Below are 25,261 nucleotides of genomic sequence, written 5' to 3' on the forward strand. Positions count from 1 at the left end.
TTTAAAATATGTTACACAGCTCCAAACCATTAGCATAATTTAGCTATACACATTTTAAACTGGAGTGCAAAATGCTTACAGTTTTTTACACATGGGAATTTCAACATAAATGGTGCTTTCAGTTCTTCATTAATTCAACAGACTTGGGTATTAACTTTGTTCCATGCCAGCCATCAGTGACAAAGCTAAAGATTCCACTGTGAAACAAACAATAAAAAAGTAGTTAATATTTGCATTTGCAGCAGCCTGCAAATACTTATTGCACTATTCAATTCGGTCATTTAAAAGGAAGATACCGGTTTGTTTTTTAAATTGTAACACTTCAGGACTTAAGACGGTAAGACATTTTATTAGCCTCTGACAGTTTAGACGATATTTCACCACATTCACCATCAGTTATCCATTAGTTATTTCATGTGGTAAGAACCAGAAAGAAATTAGCTCCTTTGTTTGAAATACTGTTGTACACACAAAAAAAAAAATAAACGTTGTGGGGAGTTATATACAGCAAGTCGATCTCACAGATAGTTCTTGTAGACTGCAGCAATGTCAGATATTACCTGTTTTAGAATCATAGACTCATTTGGGTTGGAAAAGACCTTTAAAATCATCAAGTTCAACCATTAATCTAACACTACCAAGTCCACCACTAAGTCATGTCTCCTACACTATCTGTAGATGTGGTTAGAAAATACATATACATTCCAACAAACCTCATTGAGCAGTCCCCCCCTAACTCAAACTGGCACTGATTAACAATTTAAGTTAATATCAGGTTGTAACAGACATACCATTTTCTGCTGTTTCTACTGCCAAGGAAGTAACTTCCAACAGATAGGCAGAGCCAACAGCTCAGTGCAGTTGCAGCTGAGGCACCATAATACTAAAATCTTATCTGCTCAAGATATATCAAAGCTGTCATTCAATAAGAACAAAAAGAATGCTCTTCTATGACCCCAGAACTTAGTTTCATTAGTTTAGAAAACTGCTTGTCACTTGCTTGGCTACATCAGCTTCCCTCATCAAGAAGGCAGATAAACTGAAGAAAGTTGTCATGAAAAAGCTTGGCACAAATACTCTAAAAAAAAAAAATGACTTTATCTTAGTAAAAAGTAAGTCCTCATGTCCCTCTGTGAATAACTGACAAAATTACATATAAGATGTACTGACAAACATTAATATAGATTAAAATATAAACACATTCTTAGTAAACTTGTATAAGTGCAGGTATGTAAAAAGCTTCATGTACTTACAGTGAGGAAAAGAGCCTCGACAGACAGCTTTGTTGAGAACAGTTACAAGAAACATGTGACAGTTTTTAAAATCAGATTCCATCTTCTCTATGGATTCCATCCTACAAAACAGTTATGTAGGAATGCTTAACAGACCAGCCACTATGTTATCTTCAAAATATGACCGAAATTTCACAGTAAATGACAAAAGTACTCTTTATATAGAACTATGGCTTGAACTTAGAATATTTCAGTTATGCCTGAGCATGATACTCCTAGAAAACAGAGAAAATTCTCACAGGAGTATCTGAGCACTATCACAATGGCACTAATAATTTCCTCATTGTCTCAGAAATCTCTGCAGAGATTTGGAGGAACTCTATGGTTCCAACTCACAATTTTTATTACTACATATGTTTGTATATCAAGACAGCCTTTCCTGGTCCCTACTGCTTCAGAGCAACCTGGGGTAAACCTATACTGCCAGTAAAACAGGGACAGCTACACTGCTTTACTATCAGCCATCTCTTGAATTCCACTTTGGACTCTGTCAGCTAGCACTCACCAGTCAAGGGAGAAGACATAGTTCACAATAGTCACTCCTTTCCTTTTTCCCCTCTCCCAAGATGATACAGATGACACTACACCAGCTATGATTTTTCCTGTGACATCCAAGAGCATGCAATTACATGCCCCGAGTTTCAGTCTTTATTAACAGCATTCACAAATTAGTTCTGACACACTGAATGAGAAAAGCACTCCAAAAATAGCAACTTCCTAATGCCACAGGAGTGGGATCCAAATTCTAGGTAGCATCTGTGCCAAAGAGAATTAGTCCTGAAAAACACAAAGTGAGCCAGTCCACACCAGCTGGCTTCAGGACCATACATCAACTTCTGAGTGTCTGACACAGCCAGACAGTCAAAGCAGGTGATTATCCCGTTGTATTCAGCATTGGTGTGGCCTCACCTGGAGTGCTGTGTGCAGTTCTGGGCACAAATTCATACTTAAAATAATTCAAAATCATACTCAAAAATATGACCATGTAGAATTGTAGGCATGTGTACTTACTTCCAAGCCCCCAAACCAGCCTGCCAACGGTCTGCAAACATCAGTACTAAGTTTAACACCTTCATTATAGCTTCTTTCACAAAGCTCACCTAAAACAACAATTAAAACACAAGGAGTAAGTCAGAAATTCATTGTTCAGCATAATAATATGCATTATTATGCTGCAATACAAAGGTATCACAGGCCATTTAATCTGATCTGTAAAAACAACCTAAGTACAATGTGATTCTTCCAAATTTAAGATGTGTTTTGCATTTGTTCTCCAATTCATTTTGCAGCTGACTACTGCGATGTGGACTATGCACAGACAGTACAAGGGATAAAAGGTTTCAATGCTATATCCATGTACCTCCATTTCCTGCCATACCACTAAGTATAATCCTCCTTACATTGCTATGTCTCAGCTTGTTCAAAACTTCCTGTCTCTTAGAAACAAACGAGCCACGTAATATCCAATATAAAGGATTTAATTTTATCTTCTCTCCTTGACAGAATTGAGGTGAGATCGGCACGGGAAACTCAATCTCTGTGTTAACTCTAGAAAAGTTACCACTTCCTCAAGAGTAGCTATACATTGCTTAGGATGTATGAACTGCAAAACAGACAGAATAATTAGTATTGAACTACTTTCTTGTACTGCTAACTCAACATATCAAATCTGCTAAGTTTTTACCCACCTTTTCTCTCAGTAAGCAGCGATCATGAATTGTAGATAGGTATCTGTAATGAATCTTTATCAATTGATCTAAATCTTTGGCTTCTTCTACCTGATGCTGAAACTCCAAGCCTGTACTGTGAAGAATCTTAAAAAGATGACCAGTTATTAAATTCATTGTTGCACACATGTGATTATGACTCTCTTCCAATATATTTTTAAGAGTCTGAAATTGTATGATTCATTTGCTCTTCCTCTCAAATTTTAGGATCAGCCTCCAAATTACCCTCAACAGCAAACATTTCGAGCCCTTCTCACTACACAACAACATTCCTCATATAAATACGAATACTGCCACTACACAAGGACATAGAGACTATCCTTGGAGAAGTGGAACTGGAGCGTATTAATTTTACTAAAGGCAAAAAATGGCAATAGTAGAGCAGATATTAATCTATAGGCATTGCCTTTATATTCAAGAAGTCAAGTATACAATGTGCGTTAGAGATTTTTGAGAAGGATCCATTTAACTAAAATATCTGCAGTAACACTTTTATCAGCACAAACAGTTCTTAAGAGAGGAACAGCTTACACAAACCTCTTTTTACATGACTATGCTTCAGTCATCTACCACTGGGAGAAAGAGTCATAAAGAACTAATAATATCCAAAGATCAATCGTGTGCATGTAGAACTCCTAAAGCATTTTCAGAATTACTGAATTAAAATGGCCAAGTTAAAACTAAAACATGTCAAGCTCAAAATCGTTTTGCAGGAAGGATATTATACTTAGATTTTGCACTTTTTTTAATATATTTTAAAGAAAAATTATTACTGCATCTTCAGTTACAAGTTCTTAATATAAATGAAAGCGTGATATAAGACAAACCCTTGTCATGATGTAGTTGTGCAGGCTGTTAACAAAATGCATAAGTTTCACTCTTAAGAGGAACATGCGATGTATTTGTTGTTTTATGCTTTCTGTTTGCGGTCCAAACAGAGGACGTGTTCCTTGTTCTAATGGAGTTCCTTCCTTAACCTGTGGGTTTTCTGCAGCAGAGATTAGTTCTAAAAAAAAACGCAAGAGTATTGCTCTTTTTGGGAAAAGAATCAAGCAGTCACACCCATGAAGTTTAAACAGTAGAAAACCACACACTTCTGAGAAGATAATTATCTAAGTGATGGTCAAATCATAGATGAACCCACCAACTTTCTAATTTGTTTTTCTAAGACACAAAGTCCGTATCCACTTCACATGGGACAGAAAGAGTATACACATTAACCTGGTGAAGGAAATACTAAGAAATCTCTTTCTATAATCCCCAAACACCTTACTGTTTCAATCTCAAATACAGTATTTTTTCATCTTGTTTTCTTAACTTGTCTGTAAGGTATTACACATAAAAACTTGGACTACACATAAAGCAAAACATTAGGGTGTGGTAAACAGACCTTTCAACTGCAAGGTCTGAAGAATGAAGTAACAAGTTTCCAATATAACTAACTAGTCTTGAATCAAAGAGACCAAGGGAATGCTTGAATAGTGTTATCCCTGAGGCTGAAAAGAAGTGAAAAACATACCCATCTTAATATATCTAATTTGCAATGCTAACACAGATTAATATTTTATAGAATTAATCAAAATTCTAACTAGTTTATACTACTTACTGCAGAAAGCAGAACACTCTTTATGTCCTTAGAATACAAACCAAGTTTATTTACAGAGTACCTCTCACTGAAGAAGTATCTTACCATCAAATCGTAAAACATCTAGACTATACTTGGCCCATTTTATTTGCAGTAAGAGCAGAAAAACTTGATTGTAAATTTTTTGGCACTCTAAACTTATAACTATATCCACAGGCCAAGGAACCTAAGAAGAAGAGAGGATAATCAGACAGAAAGTATAAGTAATTTTAATACAACATTTCAAATCTGTTCTAGAATAAGAACCACAGCCATATTAACTCATTACCTTATAACTCAATGTCAGACCATCTAAGGTGTGGACAGGGAGTTTCTTCTTTGCTGTATCAACACTTTCAAATGATATAGACAACCTATGCAAGGAAGTAAGTGATGTCATTGATAAGAATCTGTTTTAAATTTGTAATTAGTTTTATTAGGTTTTATTTCTTATTGATAAATACCAACTGTCTGATTTAATCTGGAGGACTTGGGTACAAAAGATGGTAACAGCTCAAAACTTCATTAAAACAGATTATTTTAATGAGTACACAATAATTAGTATTATACTATGGAAGTTAAGTACATTAATAGAGGTAAGTGTGAAAGAAACATAACTAAAGCATGTTTTGCATTTTACCTTGCGCTGTCCTCTGGATAGCGTTGTCCAACTGCTTCTTGTAGTTGAACATTTAAGAAAGCAACATTCTGCCAACTTTCCTTTTCTCTAATTTTGTCAAAAATAGATGTATAGAAGTCATACATGGTATCTCCAGCTTCAAGCAAGAAAAAGTTTCTCATTGCTTGCAAATATTCTACAAGCCTAAATAGGAACAAACATATAACATTTCCTCAGTTTCCTCATACAAGTGAACCCAAAACAGAAAACTCTTCACTACAAGAACTCAGTACTGGACACAAATGTAACAAGGTCCACAGTGAATCCTTTGTTTAACCCTCAGAGAGCTTTCACATGCATTCAAATAAAACCAAATAACGAATGTGTTTTTTCCTGTAAGCCTGAACAGCCCCACTAACTTCAACAGGAGTGCTCATGATATTCAGCTATCTCACCAGCTAGGTAATTGGCAGAAACAGCATAGTTTGGAAATCTTTCCCTCTCCCTAAAATGAACTTCAAATGACAACATTATTAAGAAGAACTGTTTGAAACAATTTCCCCACTGAACATCTACTGAAGATAAATGATAGCTTTGCTGTTGATTTAAGCTAGACCAAGTTTTAACCCAAGAGTCTTTCATGTTAGATCCCCCTTTTCTCCCTAACGATTTTATTGTTGGTTATCAAATTGAAATAGAAACACAAGATAAAATTGCTTCTTTTAGTGATGGCATACCACTGGTTATAAAAAAAAAGCTAAAGAAAAACAAATCTACTTTCTTACCTATAATCCTTCTTTAAAGTTTGCATCAGATTTCCACAGCATTCCAAGTATTGCTTGTCTATGTGCGGATAAAGGCAAGACCTCAATGTCAGTTCAAAAGTCTGGCAGGTCACAGATTCTGAGGATCTATCCACAGAGACATCCTCACCAGTGAACTTCTCATGAAAGTCACTCTGTTCCAAATACAGTCTTCAAAATAAAACAAACTGCTTAGGGAAGAAGGCTCATTACTAATACAATACATAAAACAATGCTGCACTTTTTATCAATATTGGATCCTCTGCTCTGAAATACATGGTGCAGGAGTACTAAAAGCTGATTCATAACAAGAGTACATATCAAGCCTATTAAGCCATCCATCATACTGTTTGTGTATCACCAGATAGAAGAATATCAAAAAGGACAGCATTCTATAATCACAATTGCTTAAGGCATAATTCTGAAAAACATCAAGTTCAAACACTATACAGCTTAATAAGCAAACCCATTGTCACAGGAACTTTTAAAACTCCTCTGTGCATATACAGCAGTTTTCTTTCCCAGGAAAGAAAAATAAAATTAAAGAAACAAAGTAAAAATTTGACCAACAACCACAAAACAACAAACAAAAAAAACCCCCAAACCACTCCACAGATGGAGAACTGGTTTGAGGCATCTTAATTATGGTGTCCCTGTATATTATCTGTAATATTATGTGATGGGAAGAAGAGTATCTGTAGTCTACATCTGGTAAGTTTAACTGTTTTTGCAGAGAAAGGATCAAATTTTTATAACATTTTGTAAAAAGCTACTTGCCAGCTGAACCCACTGTTAGAGGAAGTCTGGCTCATAACAGCTATTGCCTTGATAGACTGGATGAGTCAGACACAGAATTAATGTAGCAGTTTTGACAAAGAGAATAGTCTCAATGAACAAGGGAAATAATAAAGTCTTATCTACTATTAATTATGATTTCTTTACAACATGTTCCTCCTAGGACTGAGATGAAAACATGTATATTGACAACTTCAATTTTCATGGCTGGGCTTCACGAACGAAGATTTGGGAAGGGTTCTACCCGTGTTTGTTACAAGTGCGCTGGTGGCTAAAAAGGCCAATACGAGACAGGCACGTCCGGTTGCAAAAGGCACAGCAGAAAGACTCCTTAGGTGGTATTGACAATTAGTATTTAGGAAAAACATAAAAAGCTGTTTTCTTATTTGTAATCACAAAATAAATGAGATTTTCAGAGTTTGCCTTTCCTGCTAATTTCCAAAACATTTATAACCTCTACAGGACCTCCCTCATTACAAGGAATGAAGAATTTCTATGCAATTAACATGAATTTTGGTAAGTTTTTACAGTTAAATGATTTAAACACAGCACAACTGAAGCTGCATTCTGCTAAGAATATCCATGGTGCAAATCAAGGACGTTGTGTACAAATTCCAATCAAACTAATTTAAAAGTTCAGATTTTACAATGGCATTCCCTATTATTCCCTATTAAACCACTTATTTGCTAAAAGCCTGTTACGATAGAGACTACTCCGATTTTCTATGCTACCAATTGCAAATAGCACATTTTTCTTTAACCAAGCACAAAGGGAGTGCCTATTTAGCCTGTCAGTGATTGTTGATGCTCCTCTTTTTTCTGCACTTGCTTGTTTCCAGGAGCAGCAGCAATGAAAATGTGGTCTACCAAAAGTCACCAGGCAGAACACTGCTCTCTCAAATATGCAGCAGGAAGATCATTCATTTACCTGGCAAAATTAATAGCCAGCAGTGGGTCATGGACATCATCCAGTTCCAAGTGTCTTTCTGCTATAGACTGCATCTTTATCAGGCTCTGCTTTGTGGCCTGCTGTTCTGTAATAGTATCAGGAACAGACTCTTCCCCATGCCGCAGGCGAGACTGCACCGATTCCAAGAACAGCGTGTATAAACTCTTTCGTTCAGCATCTGAATCGGGCAACACATTCCACAGTAAGATTTTCTTCAAAGAGAAAACATCATCTGAACTAAAAGAAGAACTCCATAGTCCAACATTCACTAGCTAACTTTTAAAATAGTAAATTTAGGCCACTATTCAGAAAAAAAAACCAACCCCCAAATACATATTTGAAATGACAGGAGTAGTCCAATGCCTAAGGTCAGGCATATGTTCAAATGGATTGCAGAACGGGTATCTGAAATATGAAATATTTCTGAGACTGTTAAACAACTTCCTACTTCAGTTGCAAAGGCAGTTAAATTTTAGCACCTGAAACAACCCTCCACTATTCACTGGAATAGATGATACTCTCACATCAAAGGGGGAAATAAACAGAGTGAGTCTCTAAAATAATTTAACTACCTCTACTTTTAAACATCAAGAAACAGCAAAATGAAAAAATTGTTTCCTTAAAAAAAAAAAGGCCAAAAAAAGCTCCAGCACTGGTTAAAATGTTGTATAATGCTTTACAATCACGCAGGATAAATATCCTAGATATCCAAATATCTTTCATTTACTTATGAGTAAGCTTTAAAAAAAAAAAAATTCCACATGCTACCTCACAATTACTGAACCACTTAGCAATAGAGAACAATTATTTATTAAAAAAACCTTTACTATTAGAACATAAAAGCTGGTTTTGCCCCATAACAAAAAAAAATTGCTTTGCAAGCACATGAAAAGAAGTTTAAGAAAAAACTAAAGAAATAAAAAGAAAATGGAACACTCAGTTTTATTTACTTTGCTCTTTCCACTTGTTTGCAGGGGAAGAATGTTTTCTGTAAGACCTCAAGTTACCAACCACGTTACTGACATTCAGCATGGAGTGTTATATTATTCTAAAGCCGAGGGGAAACTATTACCAAAAATATACCCATATTGTTAGATACCCTAAGGCACGATAGGGTACAAACTGATGTCTCACCTCTTGACGCAGCCTGCTGTGGAGAGCCATCTTTGCATTGAAGATTCTTCAACAGCTGCATGGATTTTCCAGCCATGATAATTTGCTTTAGCACAGGTTTCAGAAAAGAGACCATAGTGTGCTGTCTGCTTGAAGGGGCCTGATCACTGCCAGAACTGGCACTGGCATTATCACTCATCTTCTCTTCATTCTCAGTCTTTTCTGACACACTATATAATGTGTAGGTAGCATACCAGAAATCTCTGTGATTAACTGGAACATTTTTGTTTCTGCAAAGCAATAAAAAGCTGTTAAGTATTTCCCTCTTCAAAAGATGAAACTTCATTACTAGGAGATAAATATAATCTTTGTTCTGTGCTTTGCCTTTCTCTTAAAACAGTCATGAAGCACTTTTAGAACTATATAAAATTAGCACATTCATATCACAAACTATCTAGACACTGAAACGGATGATTGCTTTGGCAGGATAAACAATCAGGTCAGAGGACATAAAACAACTGCACAACCAAATAAATCCCCAAAACAAGGCAAATAGAGTAATTATAATTAAATTTGTCCAGGAAGTTAACTATTCACAGTGGCATGCATCCTTAATGTCAAAATGATGAGTGACTGACTTGCAGATTTATTTAAAATGCAACACTGAAGCAAATACTACTGGGAAAGCTGAAAAATTCTAGAGTAGGTGAAACCCAATTTGTACTTCACTTTGGTTTTTTGTGTTGCTTACATCAGATACTCAGTTTTAGTCTTTCAAGTCAGATGGGAAACAACCTAAATTAGATAACTAAAATGAAACACACATATAAATAAAAGTTGAGATCAGCCCTGTTGGTAGCACTGAAAACACAACTATAAAACCCCAAAAAGAGCACATAAAAGGATGTTAAACATTATGTGTGTTTAGTATCAGCATCCCTACCTCTGAATAATAAATTCCTTTGCAGGATCAAATAAATTACCATGGACTATCCACTCATCCACTGTCTGTAAGTACGGTCTCACAGTTTCAACCCAGAGAGAGAACAAAAGGGATACCTGAATTCAAAGAAAAAAGATAAAAATGGTTGCATGTTTTTATACTAAGCATTCAAAGCAGTATGGGCAAAGCCTAACCTCTTAGTTGTGCAATCACAGTTTATAAGATATACATAACTACTCTTAAGGATTTTAAAGATAGAATGTTAAACTAACAACTACAGCTTTAGTAGTTTCAATGGAAGCCTGTATTGTTCATGCTTCCCCTTGTTACTTTTGTAATCACAGTTACACCCAAACAGCACTTTTTCACTCTAACATCTCTTAAACACTAAGGGGTAGTCATAAAACATTCTGTGGTTCCATAACATAGAAAACAGGAAAACAAAAAGACATAATGACATGGACTATATTTCCAGTAGTATAATCAGCAAGTTAATGTAAAAATCCAAACCCCCACATTTGAGTAGTAACTGAATTATGCAGCTGTAGAAATAGGAGGGAAAGCTATTCCAAGGTTTCCTCTTTCAAAACAGTTTCCTGGCCTCTGATTCCCCACAGTTCCTCCCCTCAGTCCTAAAAAACACCGCTGCTGATCTTCTTGTAAATCCAGTTTTGTCCAGGTTGAGTGAGCTCATGTCAGAAAACAATAATGCATTAATTACTAAATCTTCCAGCGTGTTGTTCTATCAAGGAAGGAATTATTTCTCCTACCGTTTGCTCAGACGCCTCTCCAACACTGTCATACTCAAGAATAGATTTGTAGAGAGTATTAAGCAGATGAGATGCTCGTACAACATTTCTGGTGTCAGGTGGTACTTCCGCTACTCCTGTGCTGAAAACCTTGTGAAGTACTTTCAGCTGTGCCAGTCTGGGAGACAGCTTATCTATTACTATTGAAAGTGTGACTGTTTTATCTAGAAAAAAAAAAAAAAAAAACAACAACAAAACAAGATGTATAAAAGGAACATCCAACAGAAAAGCAAATTTTGTCAGTGTTATTAAATTGTGTGTCCCCCTCTTGTAAAACTTCCCTCACACTGTACCTTTGTTGATTATGCATTTTTCAATTTCAGCAAGTTCTTCTTTAAAGCTAATAAAATATTTATACAAAGCCCACATAAAAGCTTGGTAGGTTCTGAACGGGGCTTCAGTAGTCTTCTTTGGAGTCAAAACTGTTCCATGCGTTATGTTTTCTGGGCTGTGTCCCATCACTTCATCAATAAACTTCTGTAGTCTAAACACAACTTGACCATATGCTGCTATCTGCTCCAATACAGATCTCAGGCAATTCTAAAAAAAACCATACTTTTTAGAATCATCGAATAAGAATTGCATTTTATAAAGCCTAAAAACTGAATTACAACATTATCTTTATGAATTAAAATATTTTAAAATTCTGCAATTGCTATTGCTTCATCACATTCTCAGATACAGAAACAGCCCATTCAGTTTTATTAAGCCAGATGTCCTTACTTTAGAAAAAACACAGTTGTAGAAATGTGATTTTTCCACAAGTAGTTTAATTTTGTATTCCCCCAAATTACATCTTTCTAATGACAGATATATTCAGCTGAGATTCAGAAACAACTTACGTGGGTTAAATGAGTTACAATAATATCATTCCGCACAGTCACTTTTCCATCATTCAGCTGAAATATATAAAGCTTTTTCACTCCTGAAAGTAGCCTTGAAAAGAAACGAAAAGAGTACTAATTTTCCCCCTTAATGCACTTATAATTATATAATTAATAAAAGAAGTAGTTCTCGCTTGCCTGTAAGTTTATTTTCTTCAAGTAACAGGAGACCACAGATCAAGTAGGATGGCACTGGTAATGTAAGTTGTTGCTAGAACAACAACACTTAAATACAGGCACCAAGCAAACATTTCTTACAGTTTCTTTCCAGTTGAGATAATTCCCAGCTATAGGATGACTCTACCTACTTTCTAAAATTGGACACTGTATTGAAAATCCATAGGGGCAGGATAAGAACAAATTGGTTCTTTTTAACAATTAGAACTGAAAAACTGATGCAAACAAGAGGTAGTATACTACTTCCTTCTTCGTGAATCACAGAATGGAAAGGACCTTAAAGATCACCTAGTTCCAACCTTCCTGTCATGGACAGGGACAACTTTCACTAGACCAGGTTGCTCAGAGCTCCATCCAACCTGGCCTTAAACGCTTCCAGAGATGGGGCATCCGCAACTTCTCTGGGCAACCTGTTCCAGTGCCTCAAACGTGAACGGTTAACACACATGTGCAGCATCTCTCTTTTCAGAAACAGTGCAAATTAAAAGCTCAGTAATAATTTTTCAAACATGTCTTCAAAGACAGATCTCTCATTTCCTTGAGAGAAATACTAAAAGTTAAAGCACAAGCTTTGTGATGTTGCTCTTACCAAAGAGTTTCACGTATAACCTGAGTTTCTGTGACTAGGGTTCTCTCTTCTGGCACATACAAAGGATCACTGGTGTACAAGTGGTGATCCCTTAGAAAAAAAGGAAATGAAAAAAATGTAATGGCTGAAATACAAGCTGAATCACCTGAAAATAAGAATGAAGAAATAATCCTAATGCTCAGTTTTGTTCTACTCGCATCTGAGCAGATTCAATGTTCATGGGGACATTTTAAGCATATAAACAAAAGCACAGTTTGTTTTCATATTGTTAAGCAAGATACTATGGAAAACATTCAAATATCATCTAGTCTTACACAGCAAGACAAGCAATTAAGTACATGAAGTACTGGATTTTCACTGGGTTTTGGGGTTTGGTTGTTGGGGTTTTTTTAATTCTTGATCCTTGATTATTCAATTATTTTTCACTCAACGCTGTGAAAAATTATTGTTACCTTCTGGGAAAAATACTAAGCAAGAAAGTAAAATATCAACTGCCCTAATCCATATAAGGAAGTTCACACTTTAGCCCAAAAGTTTACTTAAGAAATGTAAACTTTCATAGCCATCTAAGAACTTTCTCTAATGATCCTGTCTTACACAATTCTTTGTAAACTTTTCACAGTACTTTTCATATTTTAGCAAAGTCTAGAACAATTACTTACATTTTTAGTATTTTTACTCATTAATATCATCAGTGGCAAAGGTTATGTAAATGTGCTCAAAATTTAAAAGTCCAAGTTAAGCAACACTGGTTATATATCACACATATATATAACATACATCTGCAGTGCTGCTTTATTTGTGTTACTGACTTTCTAATATTTATTGTAAATTTGGGTTATAACTGGCTAGATAATCAACTTACACTAAAACAGCTCCTTGATTAAGAAATTGATTAAATTAAGGAAACCAAAGACAAACCTAATGAATTTTATTACTACAGTACTGATATGTCAGAATTTGGGACAGGAAAGAACCAGGCTTTTTTTCATTTTTTTTAATTCTCATTTTCTTTCCAAGACCATGGCAGATCATGGCAATATACTGCTTCATATTCCTTCCCCACACAAAATCTGTGTTTAAGACTAACTTTGTAAAAGAGACACCAAAAACAAACAAACAAAAACTTTAGGTAATTTCTCACTTCCAGAACCACTTACAACCCACCAATATTAGTTCCTCAAGACCTTTGTAAGGGTCAAGCCAAACAAAATTCAATGGTAAGATTTACTTCTTTGAAAGCTGACACAAGAAACTTATTAAAAATTAAATAAAAGCATAGGAATTTATTAATAAAGTTCATTTATTCAATAAACAGCTCATTTGTTGATCTTATCCATTTGTACCCCTTTAATTCTGTTTTTAAGTGAATTGTAATAGCTATACCATCGTTATGATTCCAAGTAAAGATGCTTAATAAAGTCAATATTTAGCACTGTATGCCAGTAAGCAATATGTAAGTGATACTACTTTTCTTACCAGACTGCAGCCAGATTGGAATGCAAGTGCAAACTATGTGAAAAACGAGGAGCTCTTCCTGTCCAGTACTGAGGAACTACATGCTGCTCCAGCCAGCTGCGGACATCAGGTTCACCGACTGAGAAAACATGTGATGGTCAGCAACATTTTTATTTACACAGGAAATGCTTATAAAACACAGGAAAAAGTCATTAATAAGTCTATCTGCTCAGCTGCAGATCTTTTCAAATGAATTACCATGTACAACTATTTACACTTTACTGCACTCCTATATATGACACCATCATGCAGAAACTAATTTACAAAGAAATGCCACATCTCCTAAATATTGCAGAAGTCCTAAAAAATAAGCTCTACTATGTGCTGGTGTGGCCTCACCTTGGCTACTGTGTGTAGTTTTGAACACCACAATATAAGAAAGATATTAAGCTATTAGAGAGGGTCCAAAGCAGTGCTACAAAGATGGTGAAGGCTCCGGAGGGGAAGCCATAGAGAAGTTGGTCTGTTCAGCCTGGAGAGGAGGAGACTGAGGGGAGACCTCACCGCAGTCTACAATTTCCTCATGAGGGGAAGAGCAGGGGAAGGCAGTGATCTCTTCTCTGTGGTCACCAGTGACAGAACACAAGGGAATGGCCTAAAATTGTGTCAGGGGAGGTTTAGTCTGGATATTAGGAAAAGGTTCTTCACCCAGAGGGTGGTTGGTCACCAGAACAGGTTCCCAAGGTAAGTGGCCAAAGCACCAGGCCTGACAGAGTTCAAGAAAAGCATTTGGACAATGCTCTTAGGCACATGGTGTGATTCCAGGGGCTGTCAAGTGAAGGGCCAGGAGTCGGACTTTGATGATTCTTGTAGGTCTCTTCCAGCTCAGGATATACTATGATTCTATAAGCTTAGAAATTTATATGGTTCCATTTTTTCCTCAGAAAAAGTGCTTCTGTCTCAGGTAATTCTCAAGTGCTATATACAAAAACAAGCTGATTTAAAAAGTAAACTTCCAAATATCATCATCTTCATCACTATGTTCCTTTTTACTAGGCATTTAGTACACTACCTAAAATTATTTTCTTAAATGTGATTGTTAAGGGAACTTTACCTAATCCCAGTTAGCTACTGCTTATATATTGTGCAGTTGTCATACAAAAGGTAACCTATATCCTACAATATTCTATAAAAAAATATACAGCTACATTTAATACTCCCTGAAGCTATTCAAGAGAAAGCCACTAGTGTTTTAATTACACAAAACTATTTTTTCAGAAACATTTAATACTCAGAACTGAGTCAACTATTTCTGTTCTCAACCAAATTTTGTTTCCGCATTCTCATACTTAAAAATAAAAATGTACATTATACAATTTTATACATTTTATTATACAACTACATGCTACATTACTATATAAGTTTTCACTTCTATATTGGAATATCCACATATATTTCCAAAGAAACAGAATTCTTCTCCTTTAGCAATAAGAAAAACCAGATCAAACCTTTCATATTGCTTCTTTACTGTAATAAAACTCCATCAGGAGCGAACAGTAAGGTGCACCTTACAGTACAATTATAAATCGAAAACACAATACCTCATTAAAGAATAATAATAAATAAAGCTGCATTAGCTTGCTAAATTTCAGTATGTATGACTGTATCAGAAGAATTACAGCTTATTCTAACCTTTCCAGGAAACATTAGGTACTGTTTTCTTATTTGGATCTTGGTCTTCTAAAGGTGTCCTGTCCACTTGAATGCCCGAGTCCTCCCTGCTCAAGGGTTGAGTGTCTTCTTCCTCTTCGCTTTCTCCAGACCAATCCTATTAAGTACAACAAACCCCAGTACACTTCAGTACAATATGGCAGACAGATCTATATCCAGTTTCTATTCAAGTCAAACACAAACTATTCTCTTCTTTCTTCCACTATAACATATGCATAACATAACCATCTAACAGAGACTGATTTAAGTTATGCACAACATGAATAACCAGGCAAATGAGAGAACTGGAAAAGATCACAGAACTGCAGAAATTTCTGATGAGGTGGAAGCAGGGGTCAGAAGAAGTAGCCAGTTTAATTGCAGGATTAAGTCAAAACATTGTGAAAAAGAAAAGTGTTTTTATTACTGTTCTTCTGCTTGGGTCTGTGTGTATTTCATGGTATTAAGCCATGTACTGGGGAATCCTACAGGAATCAACATGCAGAGCATACAAACTAGGACAACTCAAACAGGTCTCTAACATACTTCAAACGAGTTTATACAGTTTGGGTTTTTTACCTTAAGAAATTACTTACGGGTGTATCTACACCGGGACCAAAGTAAATTTCTTCTCCTTCCATCAGATACTTCCCCCAATCAAATTCTTCTTCCTTTTCTATGAGAAGTATAAATATAAAAATAGTAAATACCTCAAAACTCTGAATTTCTTTTCCTCTAAAAACACTTCCAAGTTAAAATTACCTTGACACTCTCAACCTAAAATAGAAGGTATTCCCTTCCACTTAAGGTTACACCACAGTTCCTTTAACAAGGTTATGCACTTCCAACACAACATGTACTGTGATGCATCCACCATGTATATCCCTTATTATTTCTCAATTTGATTGCTTAAACACTCCAAATACGCAACACCATGTGCCACTGGCACATTTATCTGTATAATGTTACAGTACCCAACACTTCAATCTTGGAAAAACATGCAAGAATGCAACACATCACTTATTGTGACTAGTCCCATTTAGCTCAATGGAAACATTCTAAATGTACCAATTTACATATGCACATGGATCCTGGACTGTAAACAACATAAATCAAGGACTGTCTCACTCTCCAAAAAAGACATATCCATGATGTGATGTGCAATATTTCAAAAGTAACAATCACACTTACAACATATTATATCTTAAACATGAAGCTTACTCAACTGTAATTAGTGTTGTTTGAGATAACCTCTTCATATTCACATTCCTGGAATGGGCTGAAAGTGCATTCAAAACACCGCCGAGGGAATGTGCAGAGATCATTCAAAAAGGAATCTTAAGATGCAAGATTTTCTTTAGGTTAGTCTGAAATATTCTTTCAGTCTATGATACAACACTGCAAACAAATGGGGGATGGTATCCACTCAAACTTAAGCGCAAGCCTCATTTTCAGGCACTGAGTGAAAAAGCCCTACTTTAAAAAGCACGCAGCTGGGATCTCCCTCTGGAAATCTTAAAATGTATCCCCCTTTCCTTGATTATATGGGGAACACAGGAATTTACGTCACCAAAGCTGTTTCAGCAGATCTGTTATTGAGGTGCAAGACAGAGACTTGGGATAGAAACCCACTGTCTGTCTTTGAGCATGTAAGCACTGTTGAACAGGTGGAGAATGTGATAGCGGTACAAGTCAAAGAGAGTTCCCAAGGTACTTTGATGGCTGGAAAACTTAACCAGGTGATGTAACATAAACAGGGGTAGGAAGGATTTGCAAGCTATTTTAAATGCATAAATTATAAAGAAGACAACCAATAAAGCAATGTGAAGTGAAGGAGATCATAAAATGGAGAGGAAAAATGTCCTTTTTATCAGATTGCGTTAACAGATTGTATCTCTCATTAGCAATATAAACAGCTTGTAAACTTACCCACTTCTTTGACTCTTGGTTTTTCCACATAGGTGGTGTTGGATGGAGAATCAGACAAACACAATAGAAGAGACAGTATAGCATAGTGTGTATCTGTCTTTAAGACATAGTTAAAAAAAAAAAAAGGCAAGTCTGTAAGTGGACTAAAAGATTCTAGGAACAAACTCAGCCTATTATCTGCATGAATACTACCCATTAGTTCCCATTCCCCAGTTCTGAATTACAAAAATAACATCTGCCACATAATTCTTCTGCCTACTAATTAGCCAGTCAGTATACAAATACCTCAAAAGTAGCCACAGCATAAGCTACCTCTTACTGAGCTGACAATCAGAGAACATGGAAAAGATGCAAGTACTGTGAAAGTCACAGGACAAGGGACAATGGACAGCTACATTAACGTGGATGAGCTGGAAGGACAAAGGTAATGGGCCTGCAGGAAACCAAGTCTTAGGTTCCCTTGTTCACACAGCCAATTATCTAAAACAGAGACTAAAGTGAAGTTAGTTAAAATCACTACATTTTAATATTATGTTCACATTATCTTCTCGCATCTGAAAATCTATACAAATTATTAAGGACAAATCTTAAACTCCAGTATTGCACTAATGCAGTTGTGAAACAGGCCTTCAATCAGGTGAGAATACTGTGCCAACACTGTTAAGGTCCTAAGATTTGTATTACGCTATTCCCTAAAATCTGCTTACAATCTGCACAACCATTTCTTACTATAAAAAGATCTTTCTCTGGCCTGATTTCTACCTTTACAGAGCTGTTCAGCCAACCACTTTCCATATCTAGACACATGGAAATTCTTTGACAGATACATAAACACACTTACAAAACTGTTTTTGAATGAGATCCACTCGCATTTTAGAAAAAATAACTCAAATGTCTGATAAAGCAACATCATACTCATCTACTATATGTGGATTATACTATGTTCCTATTGAACATTGCTGACTTTACAAATGTTTGTGACAATCACATGTGTGAGCTGGTGTTTCACTTACCACTCAGAGAAACTGATAAATACTCAATCTTTCCAGTTACGTCACTGCTAAAAACTAAATGCTATTTAACTACCCAAATATGAGATATTATCTACCTCCAGCCATATGCAGTAGCATTTTTAAAAAGAAAAATAAAAGAAAAATCTTAGATACTTTCAACATTCAAGTATTAAGTGGTGCTTGCTTGTGTGTTTGGGTTGGTTTGTTTGGTTTTCGTTTCATTCCAGCCTCAAAACAAGCACAACTGAAGGTACATTTTCAAAAATCTAGAGAGTATATTATAATAACTGAAGATATGTGTGAGCTATTGAGGGTTCCAGGGTTTTCCCCAAAAATTAAAAGGAACCTAAAACAGTGTAAAGAAAGGTAATCATCAGTTCAATAAGAAGTAAAATCAGACTGCAACTCAGAACACACAGCTCTATTAAAGAATATCACTGTATGGAGCACCACCTCTTGAATCATAAGCTTAAATTTCCCAACAGTGGGAACTTTCAGTTTTTGAAGATCAAATTCATTATTACACTGCTACACTGGAAAATCCCTAAGTGAGACAACTTTTGCCATATTCATCCATTCCATATCCTAAACTGATTTGACAGAAAGTGTATTGATGGTTAAACACATACACAGTCTCAATAAGGAAGCTACAGGACAGGAGCACTCCAACTAGGAACACTACAACCAAAACATCCAGATGCATTACTTAAGGTTAAAAAAATTGGGCAAAGAGTAAGAACTGCTCAGTTCTTTGTTGTTTTAGAACATAGAGGAATCTAGATTCACCTAGACTCCAGTTACAACATTTGCACAATGCTGACCCTAAAACATCTGCTCTGCAATGAGAGCATGTCCTTTTAAGTCATGAAACCGCATGTGTTGAAACCCCGAAAAGACAATAAATGCATGTGCATTTCTGGAAATCCATGACCTGAACAGCCACTGCAAAGTCCACTGCCAAGTCACCTGAAATTTCCAACACAGCATTACAACTGAAGCCCCATCGTCAGTACAAATGCAAGAGGGATGGGAAAAAAGAACATGGTCACTGCAACGCACATACCTTTGGTTCTTCAAGACTTGGGAGTGGCAAGTTCAGAAATTTTTCTGTTAGTCTTTTCCAGCTTGCAGCTTTTCCAAGGTCAGAATGAATTATCAATTTCTCATGTATTCTAATAATAAAAATAGTATAAAAAATGCTTAAAAAAAAAAAAGGAGAACCAATGCATTATTAGCATACAGGCATAAAACTCACCCTTCTATTGTCCTCTCTACTTTATGACTGTTCACATCAAGAAAACGGTGAAATCTGTGTAAGAAATCTGCATTAGAATACGTTTAAAAGGAAGCTTAAGTAAGGAAGAAAAACCTGATTTATATACATGAAGACAATATTACCTGTTTCAAAATGCACATTTAATGCAGCAACAGCATTAAGTGTTAGCAAAAATAAATCTTGGTGTCTCTTAGCTCAAGAAGGATTAACTACAATTGACTTGAAAGATAGAAAAATTGAATGCAGGTTACATTTAACCAGCACTTTAAGCTGAATGGAAAATTACTACTGTATCAGCAACCTAAGGAATTAAAGTATGCTGTCTCCTAAGTCAAGTGGAGCAAGGAGATCAAGAACTGTGTTGTCAAAGGCACTGGTGTCAAAGGCACCAAAATTATCTGGGATTTGCATCACAGGCACAGGCAAAACAAACACCCACATGGAAAGGTCTCTAAACCCAAAAGAAGCTCCTTTTTATAAAGGAGAGTGTCTAGGAGAAAAGAGAGCTTAATCAAAAATAAAAATAGATGTATCAACAAAGGTATATATGTACAGGGACAAAATAAGAACTCGTGAAAGGTAAGATGGACTTTGCAGAATAAATTAAGCTATGAATAGGTTCTTCAGATACAGACAGAAAAAGAACAGGAAGTAAGATGTGACAGTAGTCAGCACAAGGTCAAGACCCTCTATACGTGGGCCATCAATGTAATTTTCCCAGCAACAACTATACAGAACACAAGGCTAAACCTCTTGTGACCACAAACAGAAATGAAAACTACTGGATTGGAATCATGAGCAAAAGTTAAACTAAACAGACTGAAATTGGAAAGACAATATAAAGTCATCTCAACATCAAAGTAATGAACTAGAAAATGAAACTGTAGGCAGATCTCAAGTATCACTGCAAGATGAAGATAGGCCAATATTAAAGAAAAAAATACTTTGTTAATTAGAGACCCATTAGTCTGATTTCAGCTGTGTATGTATTAGTATTTGGAATAAAACCATGATAAAACGTATCACTGACCAGGTAGCTGGCATTTAGGTTAAGAAAATACAGCTTATGTCATTTCTCACAGTACATTAGCTTAAATAGGAAATAATTAATTCAAATGGAAAAGGGTGGTAAGTATAAGAACCGGAAGATTTAGAACCTCATATCAGAAAGACAATAAAAAACCCAAACCAAGGATCTGCACTGAAAAGAAAAATTAAGCTGCAGGGAAGTTACTAGTGAAAATTCTTCAGTCTATTACTTAAAGTTTTAATTAATGACCCTAACAGATGCACACAAAAAATTATCAATTTTTTTAGGCAAGTTGGGAACATCGTGAATAAAAGAGGACTAGCATGCTGCATGGAAATAAACAGATGGCTCTGAGAACTACAGCACAGACACATCATCAGATTTAGCAGTACAAACCACAAGTTTCACAAACTTGAAACTCAAGAGAGTTTCTGCTACAACTTAAGGTCTCACTGTTTGGAAATATGAGACTAGACAATCTCAGGCTGATGTTGCAGGCAACATCATTTCTTGGACAACAATTCTGGCATTAAAAACCCTTCCTCTTCCCAACACTCTCTGTCAAAAGTTTGTTGTTCATTCTGCACGCTCTGTTTTCCTGATATGTTGTTTTCAAACATAAAAAGAAAAAACAAAACCAAAGAAACAATTCCTCAATCTAAAAACGAACACAGCTACACAAGCAACTGGGTGAGCAAAACAGAGGTGAGATTTGCGTATTAAAACAGTTTTATTTGAGCTTATTAGTGGTTAGGATTTGCAGACGCAATGCAGTTATGCTATTGCTCCCACAAAAACGGGCTTCATCAGCTTGAAAAATGTAAAGCAGCATCGATTTTACACCGATTAGGTATTTGCTGCATCAACTTATACAAGCACAGAAGATTCCGAAGTGGTAGCAGTTAGCAACAGTATGGGTAATTAAAAACATATAATGTAAAAGTTTCACAGATTTCGCAGAATATTCTGAGTTGGAAGGGACCCACATGGATCATCGAGTCCAACTCAAGTTGGCAGAAGACACTGAAACGATAACTGTCATAACTGAAGACAGTGTGTAAAACTTGAGTAAAGGTACTTAAGGAGGCAGTGTAATTAAAGGGAAAGAGATAATATATATTACAGGTTAATAAAGACCACGTTTCTGACAAGCTCAAATAAACACCAAACACATTCTCTTCTGCAGACTGATAACGTCTCACATAAGCAGCACACCATTCTTGGCTGGAAGTTTTATCTCGATTTGGTAGTCCTCTTTACTTGCTCTACGTATAACCATAGCTTACCTCCCTCCAACAAACAAAAATTTGGAAGCCTACGTGAAAACGCTGGAAGGCGACTTTTTACAGGGCAGGAGAAAACCCCTAAAAGACTGAGATTTGAACGTGACGGAGTATCAGTCACTGAGCCCTTGACAGACACTCGCAAACGCCCCGGTGCTCCCCCAGACACGGCGCACGGACACCCCGCAGGCACAGGGACCCTCCAGTGCTCCCGCTGACCTGAAGTTGGACCAGGCGAAATTGAGCGCCGCCTGGAAGCGCTCTCCGCCCAGCTCCTCCTCGGGCAGGCCGGTCACGCAGCGCACCAGGGCGCGGACGGCGCGGTCCTGCTCCTGCTCGAAGCGGCCACGGGGGCCGGGCGAGGCCGGTGGTGCCGCCATGGCCGCGATGCACGGAGGGATACGGAGGGGACAGAAGGGCGGCACCTCCGGGTGCCGACAGGGACCCACCGCCGCCGCCTCCTTCTTCTCGCGAGGCTTCCCTGTGCGGGGCATGCGCATGGCAGGCATAGCGCCGTGAGGGGAGAAGGGGTGGGCGCTGCCCGCACCCTGCGGCGCGGTGCTGGGAAACTGCGGGACCCTCCCTCGCCTGAAGAGGCACCGTCGATCCAGCCCCACTGCTGCGGCATCCCCCTGTCACGGGAATGCCACTTGTCTTCCGAAGCGTCCCTACAGAGGCGGGATCACTCGGGATCAGTAACTGGCAATTACTGACAGACCACAGAGTCAATTAGATTGGAAAAGTCTTCTGAAGTCATGGAGTCCAACCTATGACCCAACACCACCAAGACACTAAGTGCATGCCCAGGTTTTTCCTTAAACACCTCCAGAGACGGCAACTCCACCACCTCCCTGGGTAACCCATGCCATTCTTACATGAAGAAATTCCTCCTTATGTCCAACCTAAACCTCCCCGGCACAACTGAAGACTATAATGTTTAAAGGGCAATTACCCATCCAAATAAGGGCTTGTGTGTTCCTCCCTGGCTGAATTCCTGCTTTTGCACAGCTGGATAAGCCACCATTAGTGTATATTCAGCACACAGGACCTGAGCATCCAGTCAAGAGTGCAGTGGGAAACCAGTTTGTCTCAGTTCCATGTCAAACCTTTGCTAAGCAGCTTAAAACACTTTCTGTCCCTCCATGTGGTTTTATAGGGCTGCAAGGACAACAGCCTGGCCATGAAATTCCTTCTGGAAAGAAACTAACCAAGTTGGTGGACCAATTCCTGAAACAATCTCTGCATTGCTGCAGTTGTCCTGTCCTTCATTGTTGGGCTTTGTCCTGCTTGATCTCATCAACATGAGCCTAACCATGATGATGATTGGGCTGTAATCCACCCCACCAAATTTTTTTATTCCTCTTCTCCATTAAGGAATATATTGGAACGATGAAAGGAGTAGCCAATAGACCAGGAGATGTGGTAGGAAGAAGGCCTCAGAAGTGCCGTTTTGAAGCTAAAATATACCCAGTGTACCAATATAATGTGAATAATTATGTAAATATATAGTGGTTAGTATAAAATAACATTGAAATTCTTATAAGTTATGGCATATTAAGAAACACTAATAGGTTTTTACCCAGGTAGGCTACATCTTACCTTAGGGTTGAGATGCAGAACTGCAAGAAAGTGGTAGCCTCTGCACCTGCAGGCAGGATGCTCAGCATGAACATGAGGTCAGAGGGGCTCTGCTCCAGGGCCTTTCTTAAAAAGACTTAACGTAAAAAGCATTCAAAGGAAAAATCTATAAAACTTTACTGGTGTTCCTAAATCTTCTCTTCATGTTATCTGTATTTTCTACTTTAGATTATTACTTTTTAGTTGATGTAGCCAATGTTTTGAGCCATACTTTGTTGTCCTAGGTGTTAACTGAAGGTCTGCACTGTCAGTAGACACTCCAGTGATCTGTCCAACAGTAATTAATAGTTGGAATACAGTGGTTGCATTTAAACAAAATTTTTATATACTAAGACTTCAAGTGTTCTTTATGCAAAGTAACTGTGGTTATCACCCAACTCCTATATATTTAAGCATACCTCAGCTACCACTTAGATTTCAGAGGGGAAGTTCCAGGCTTTGCAACACAACAAGAGCATGTGTGTGTCACCTGGGCTCTCTGTGATGAAAGGAGTCTGGCAGCCACCTATTTCAGCATCCCATCAGAAAAAAATAAAAATAAGAGAGATTTTTGCAATGAGAAAGATTCCAGATCTTAACAGCTGCCTCGTGACAAGCTGAGTATCTTGAAACATGGGCTTTAACAACAGCACTGTCTGAAAGGTTTCCTGCTTCCCGGCTGCCTCGCACGAGTCCATTTCCCCTCACACCACACCCTCAGCTGTGCAGTGAGCAACACAGTGAAACAAATCAGATTAAAAACAGTCTTGTTTCTCTTTTGCCAGGAGTTTTAACCCTGATCAATTCATTGAACCTTTCCTTTGGAGGTGTCAAGAAGTGAGGGAAGAACCACACTTCCAGGCACTGAAAACCCCCGGGCAATGAAACTACACCCTCTGTAACTAGTGAATCAGAAATCTGTGGCTGGTTCTCAAAACAGGATACAAGGGCTGAGACAAATGTATAACATCTGTGCTGCCTTACTCATAAAAGGCTTTAATGCTACAAATGTTTTCCTTTTTTCCCTCATCATAAGCCTAATTTCTATTTTTGTTTTACCAGTATACAGTAGCAAGGCTTGGTATTTGATTTCAGCTGGGGGAAGGAGTACTGGACGGGGAGAAGACATGAAGGTCTTCTCTAAAAGTAGGTTTAAACCGTTTTTAAAGTAAGATTTAATGCTAGGAAGCTTAATAGTTTACTTTATATTCCTTGAACTTCATGTGGTAACTGTCTCTTCCCGACCGTCTGTCCTTCCAGGTCACACTGCTATGAACTACATGTATTTCAACTAAAGTCTTCCTTGCTCATAGTCTTAGGTCATATTTGGGAGATGTATTCCTTTTTGTAATGTCATATAAACACCTGTGTCTAGTTGCTTGTTGGAGGAGGAATTACAACGCAAATCTGTTTCTGAACTGTGTGTCCTTTAGAGAAACTGCTCTGAGCAGCTCTCACCCACTTTTCAATCCCAATTGATGAGTCAATTTGTTGAGCAGGATTCTAAAGTAGGAGAAGGAATGCTTGGGGTGAAACACATCAAGCTGCACAGGACCATTAAACAAGCAAGCTACTGGAGGGTCATGCTTCGTGCATGAGACCAGTGGTGTCTCCCATCACT

At 37.3% G+C, this 25,261-nt stretch overlaps 1 protein-coding gene across 2 annotated transcripts; it reads right to left on the reverse strand.

The window, feature by feature from the left end:
• Positions 1-98: 98 nt before the first annotated feature.
• TUBGCP5 (tubulin gamma complex associated protein 5) lies at positions 99-22,547 on the reverse strand. 2 transcript variants are annotated; one of them, XM_027642851.1, is made up of 24 exons: positions 22,243-22,547; positions 19,690-19,743; positions 19,498-19,606; positions 17,422-17,518; positions 16,719-16,829; positions 16,089-16,168; positions 15,475-15,610; positions 13,804-13,921; positions 12,325-12,414; positions 11,517-11,610; positions 10,968-11,214; positions 10,636-10,838; positions 9,866-9,981; positions 8,944-9,212; positions 7,789-7,987; positions 6,048-6,236; positions 5,284-5,466; positions 4,933-5,017; positions 4,710-4,830; positions 3,847-4,025; positions 2,981-3,106; positions 2,304-2,392; positions 1,254-1,354; positions 99-197 (listed from the first exon to the last, which is right to left on the reverse strand). In XM_027642851.1, the coding sequence occupies exons 1-24, from the start codon at positions 22,530-22,532 to the stop codon at positions 151-153; spliced, it is 3,333 nt and encodes a 1,110-aa protein (XP_027498652.1). In that variant the 5' UTR covers positions 22,533-22,547; the 3' UTR covers positions 99-150. The 2 variants fall into 2 exon arrangements, with proteins under 2 accessions (XP_027498652.1, XP_027498663.1); XM_027642862.1 differs by lacking the exon at positions 16,719-16,829.
• Between the last annotated feature and the right edge of the window lie 2,714 nt (positions 22,548-25,261).

Source organism: Corapipo altera, unplaced genomic scaffold (assembly GCF_003945725.1).
Source record: "Corapipo altera isolate COAL_440 unplaced genomic scaffold, ASM394572v1 0, whole genome shotgun sequence".
In the NCBI taxonomy this organism is placed as follows: Eukaryota; Metazoa; Chordata; class Aves; order Passeriformes; family Pipridae; genus Corapipo; species Corapipo altera.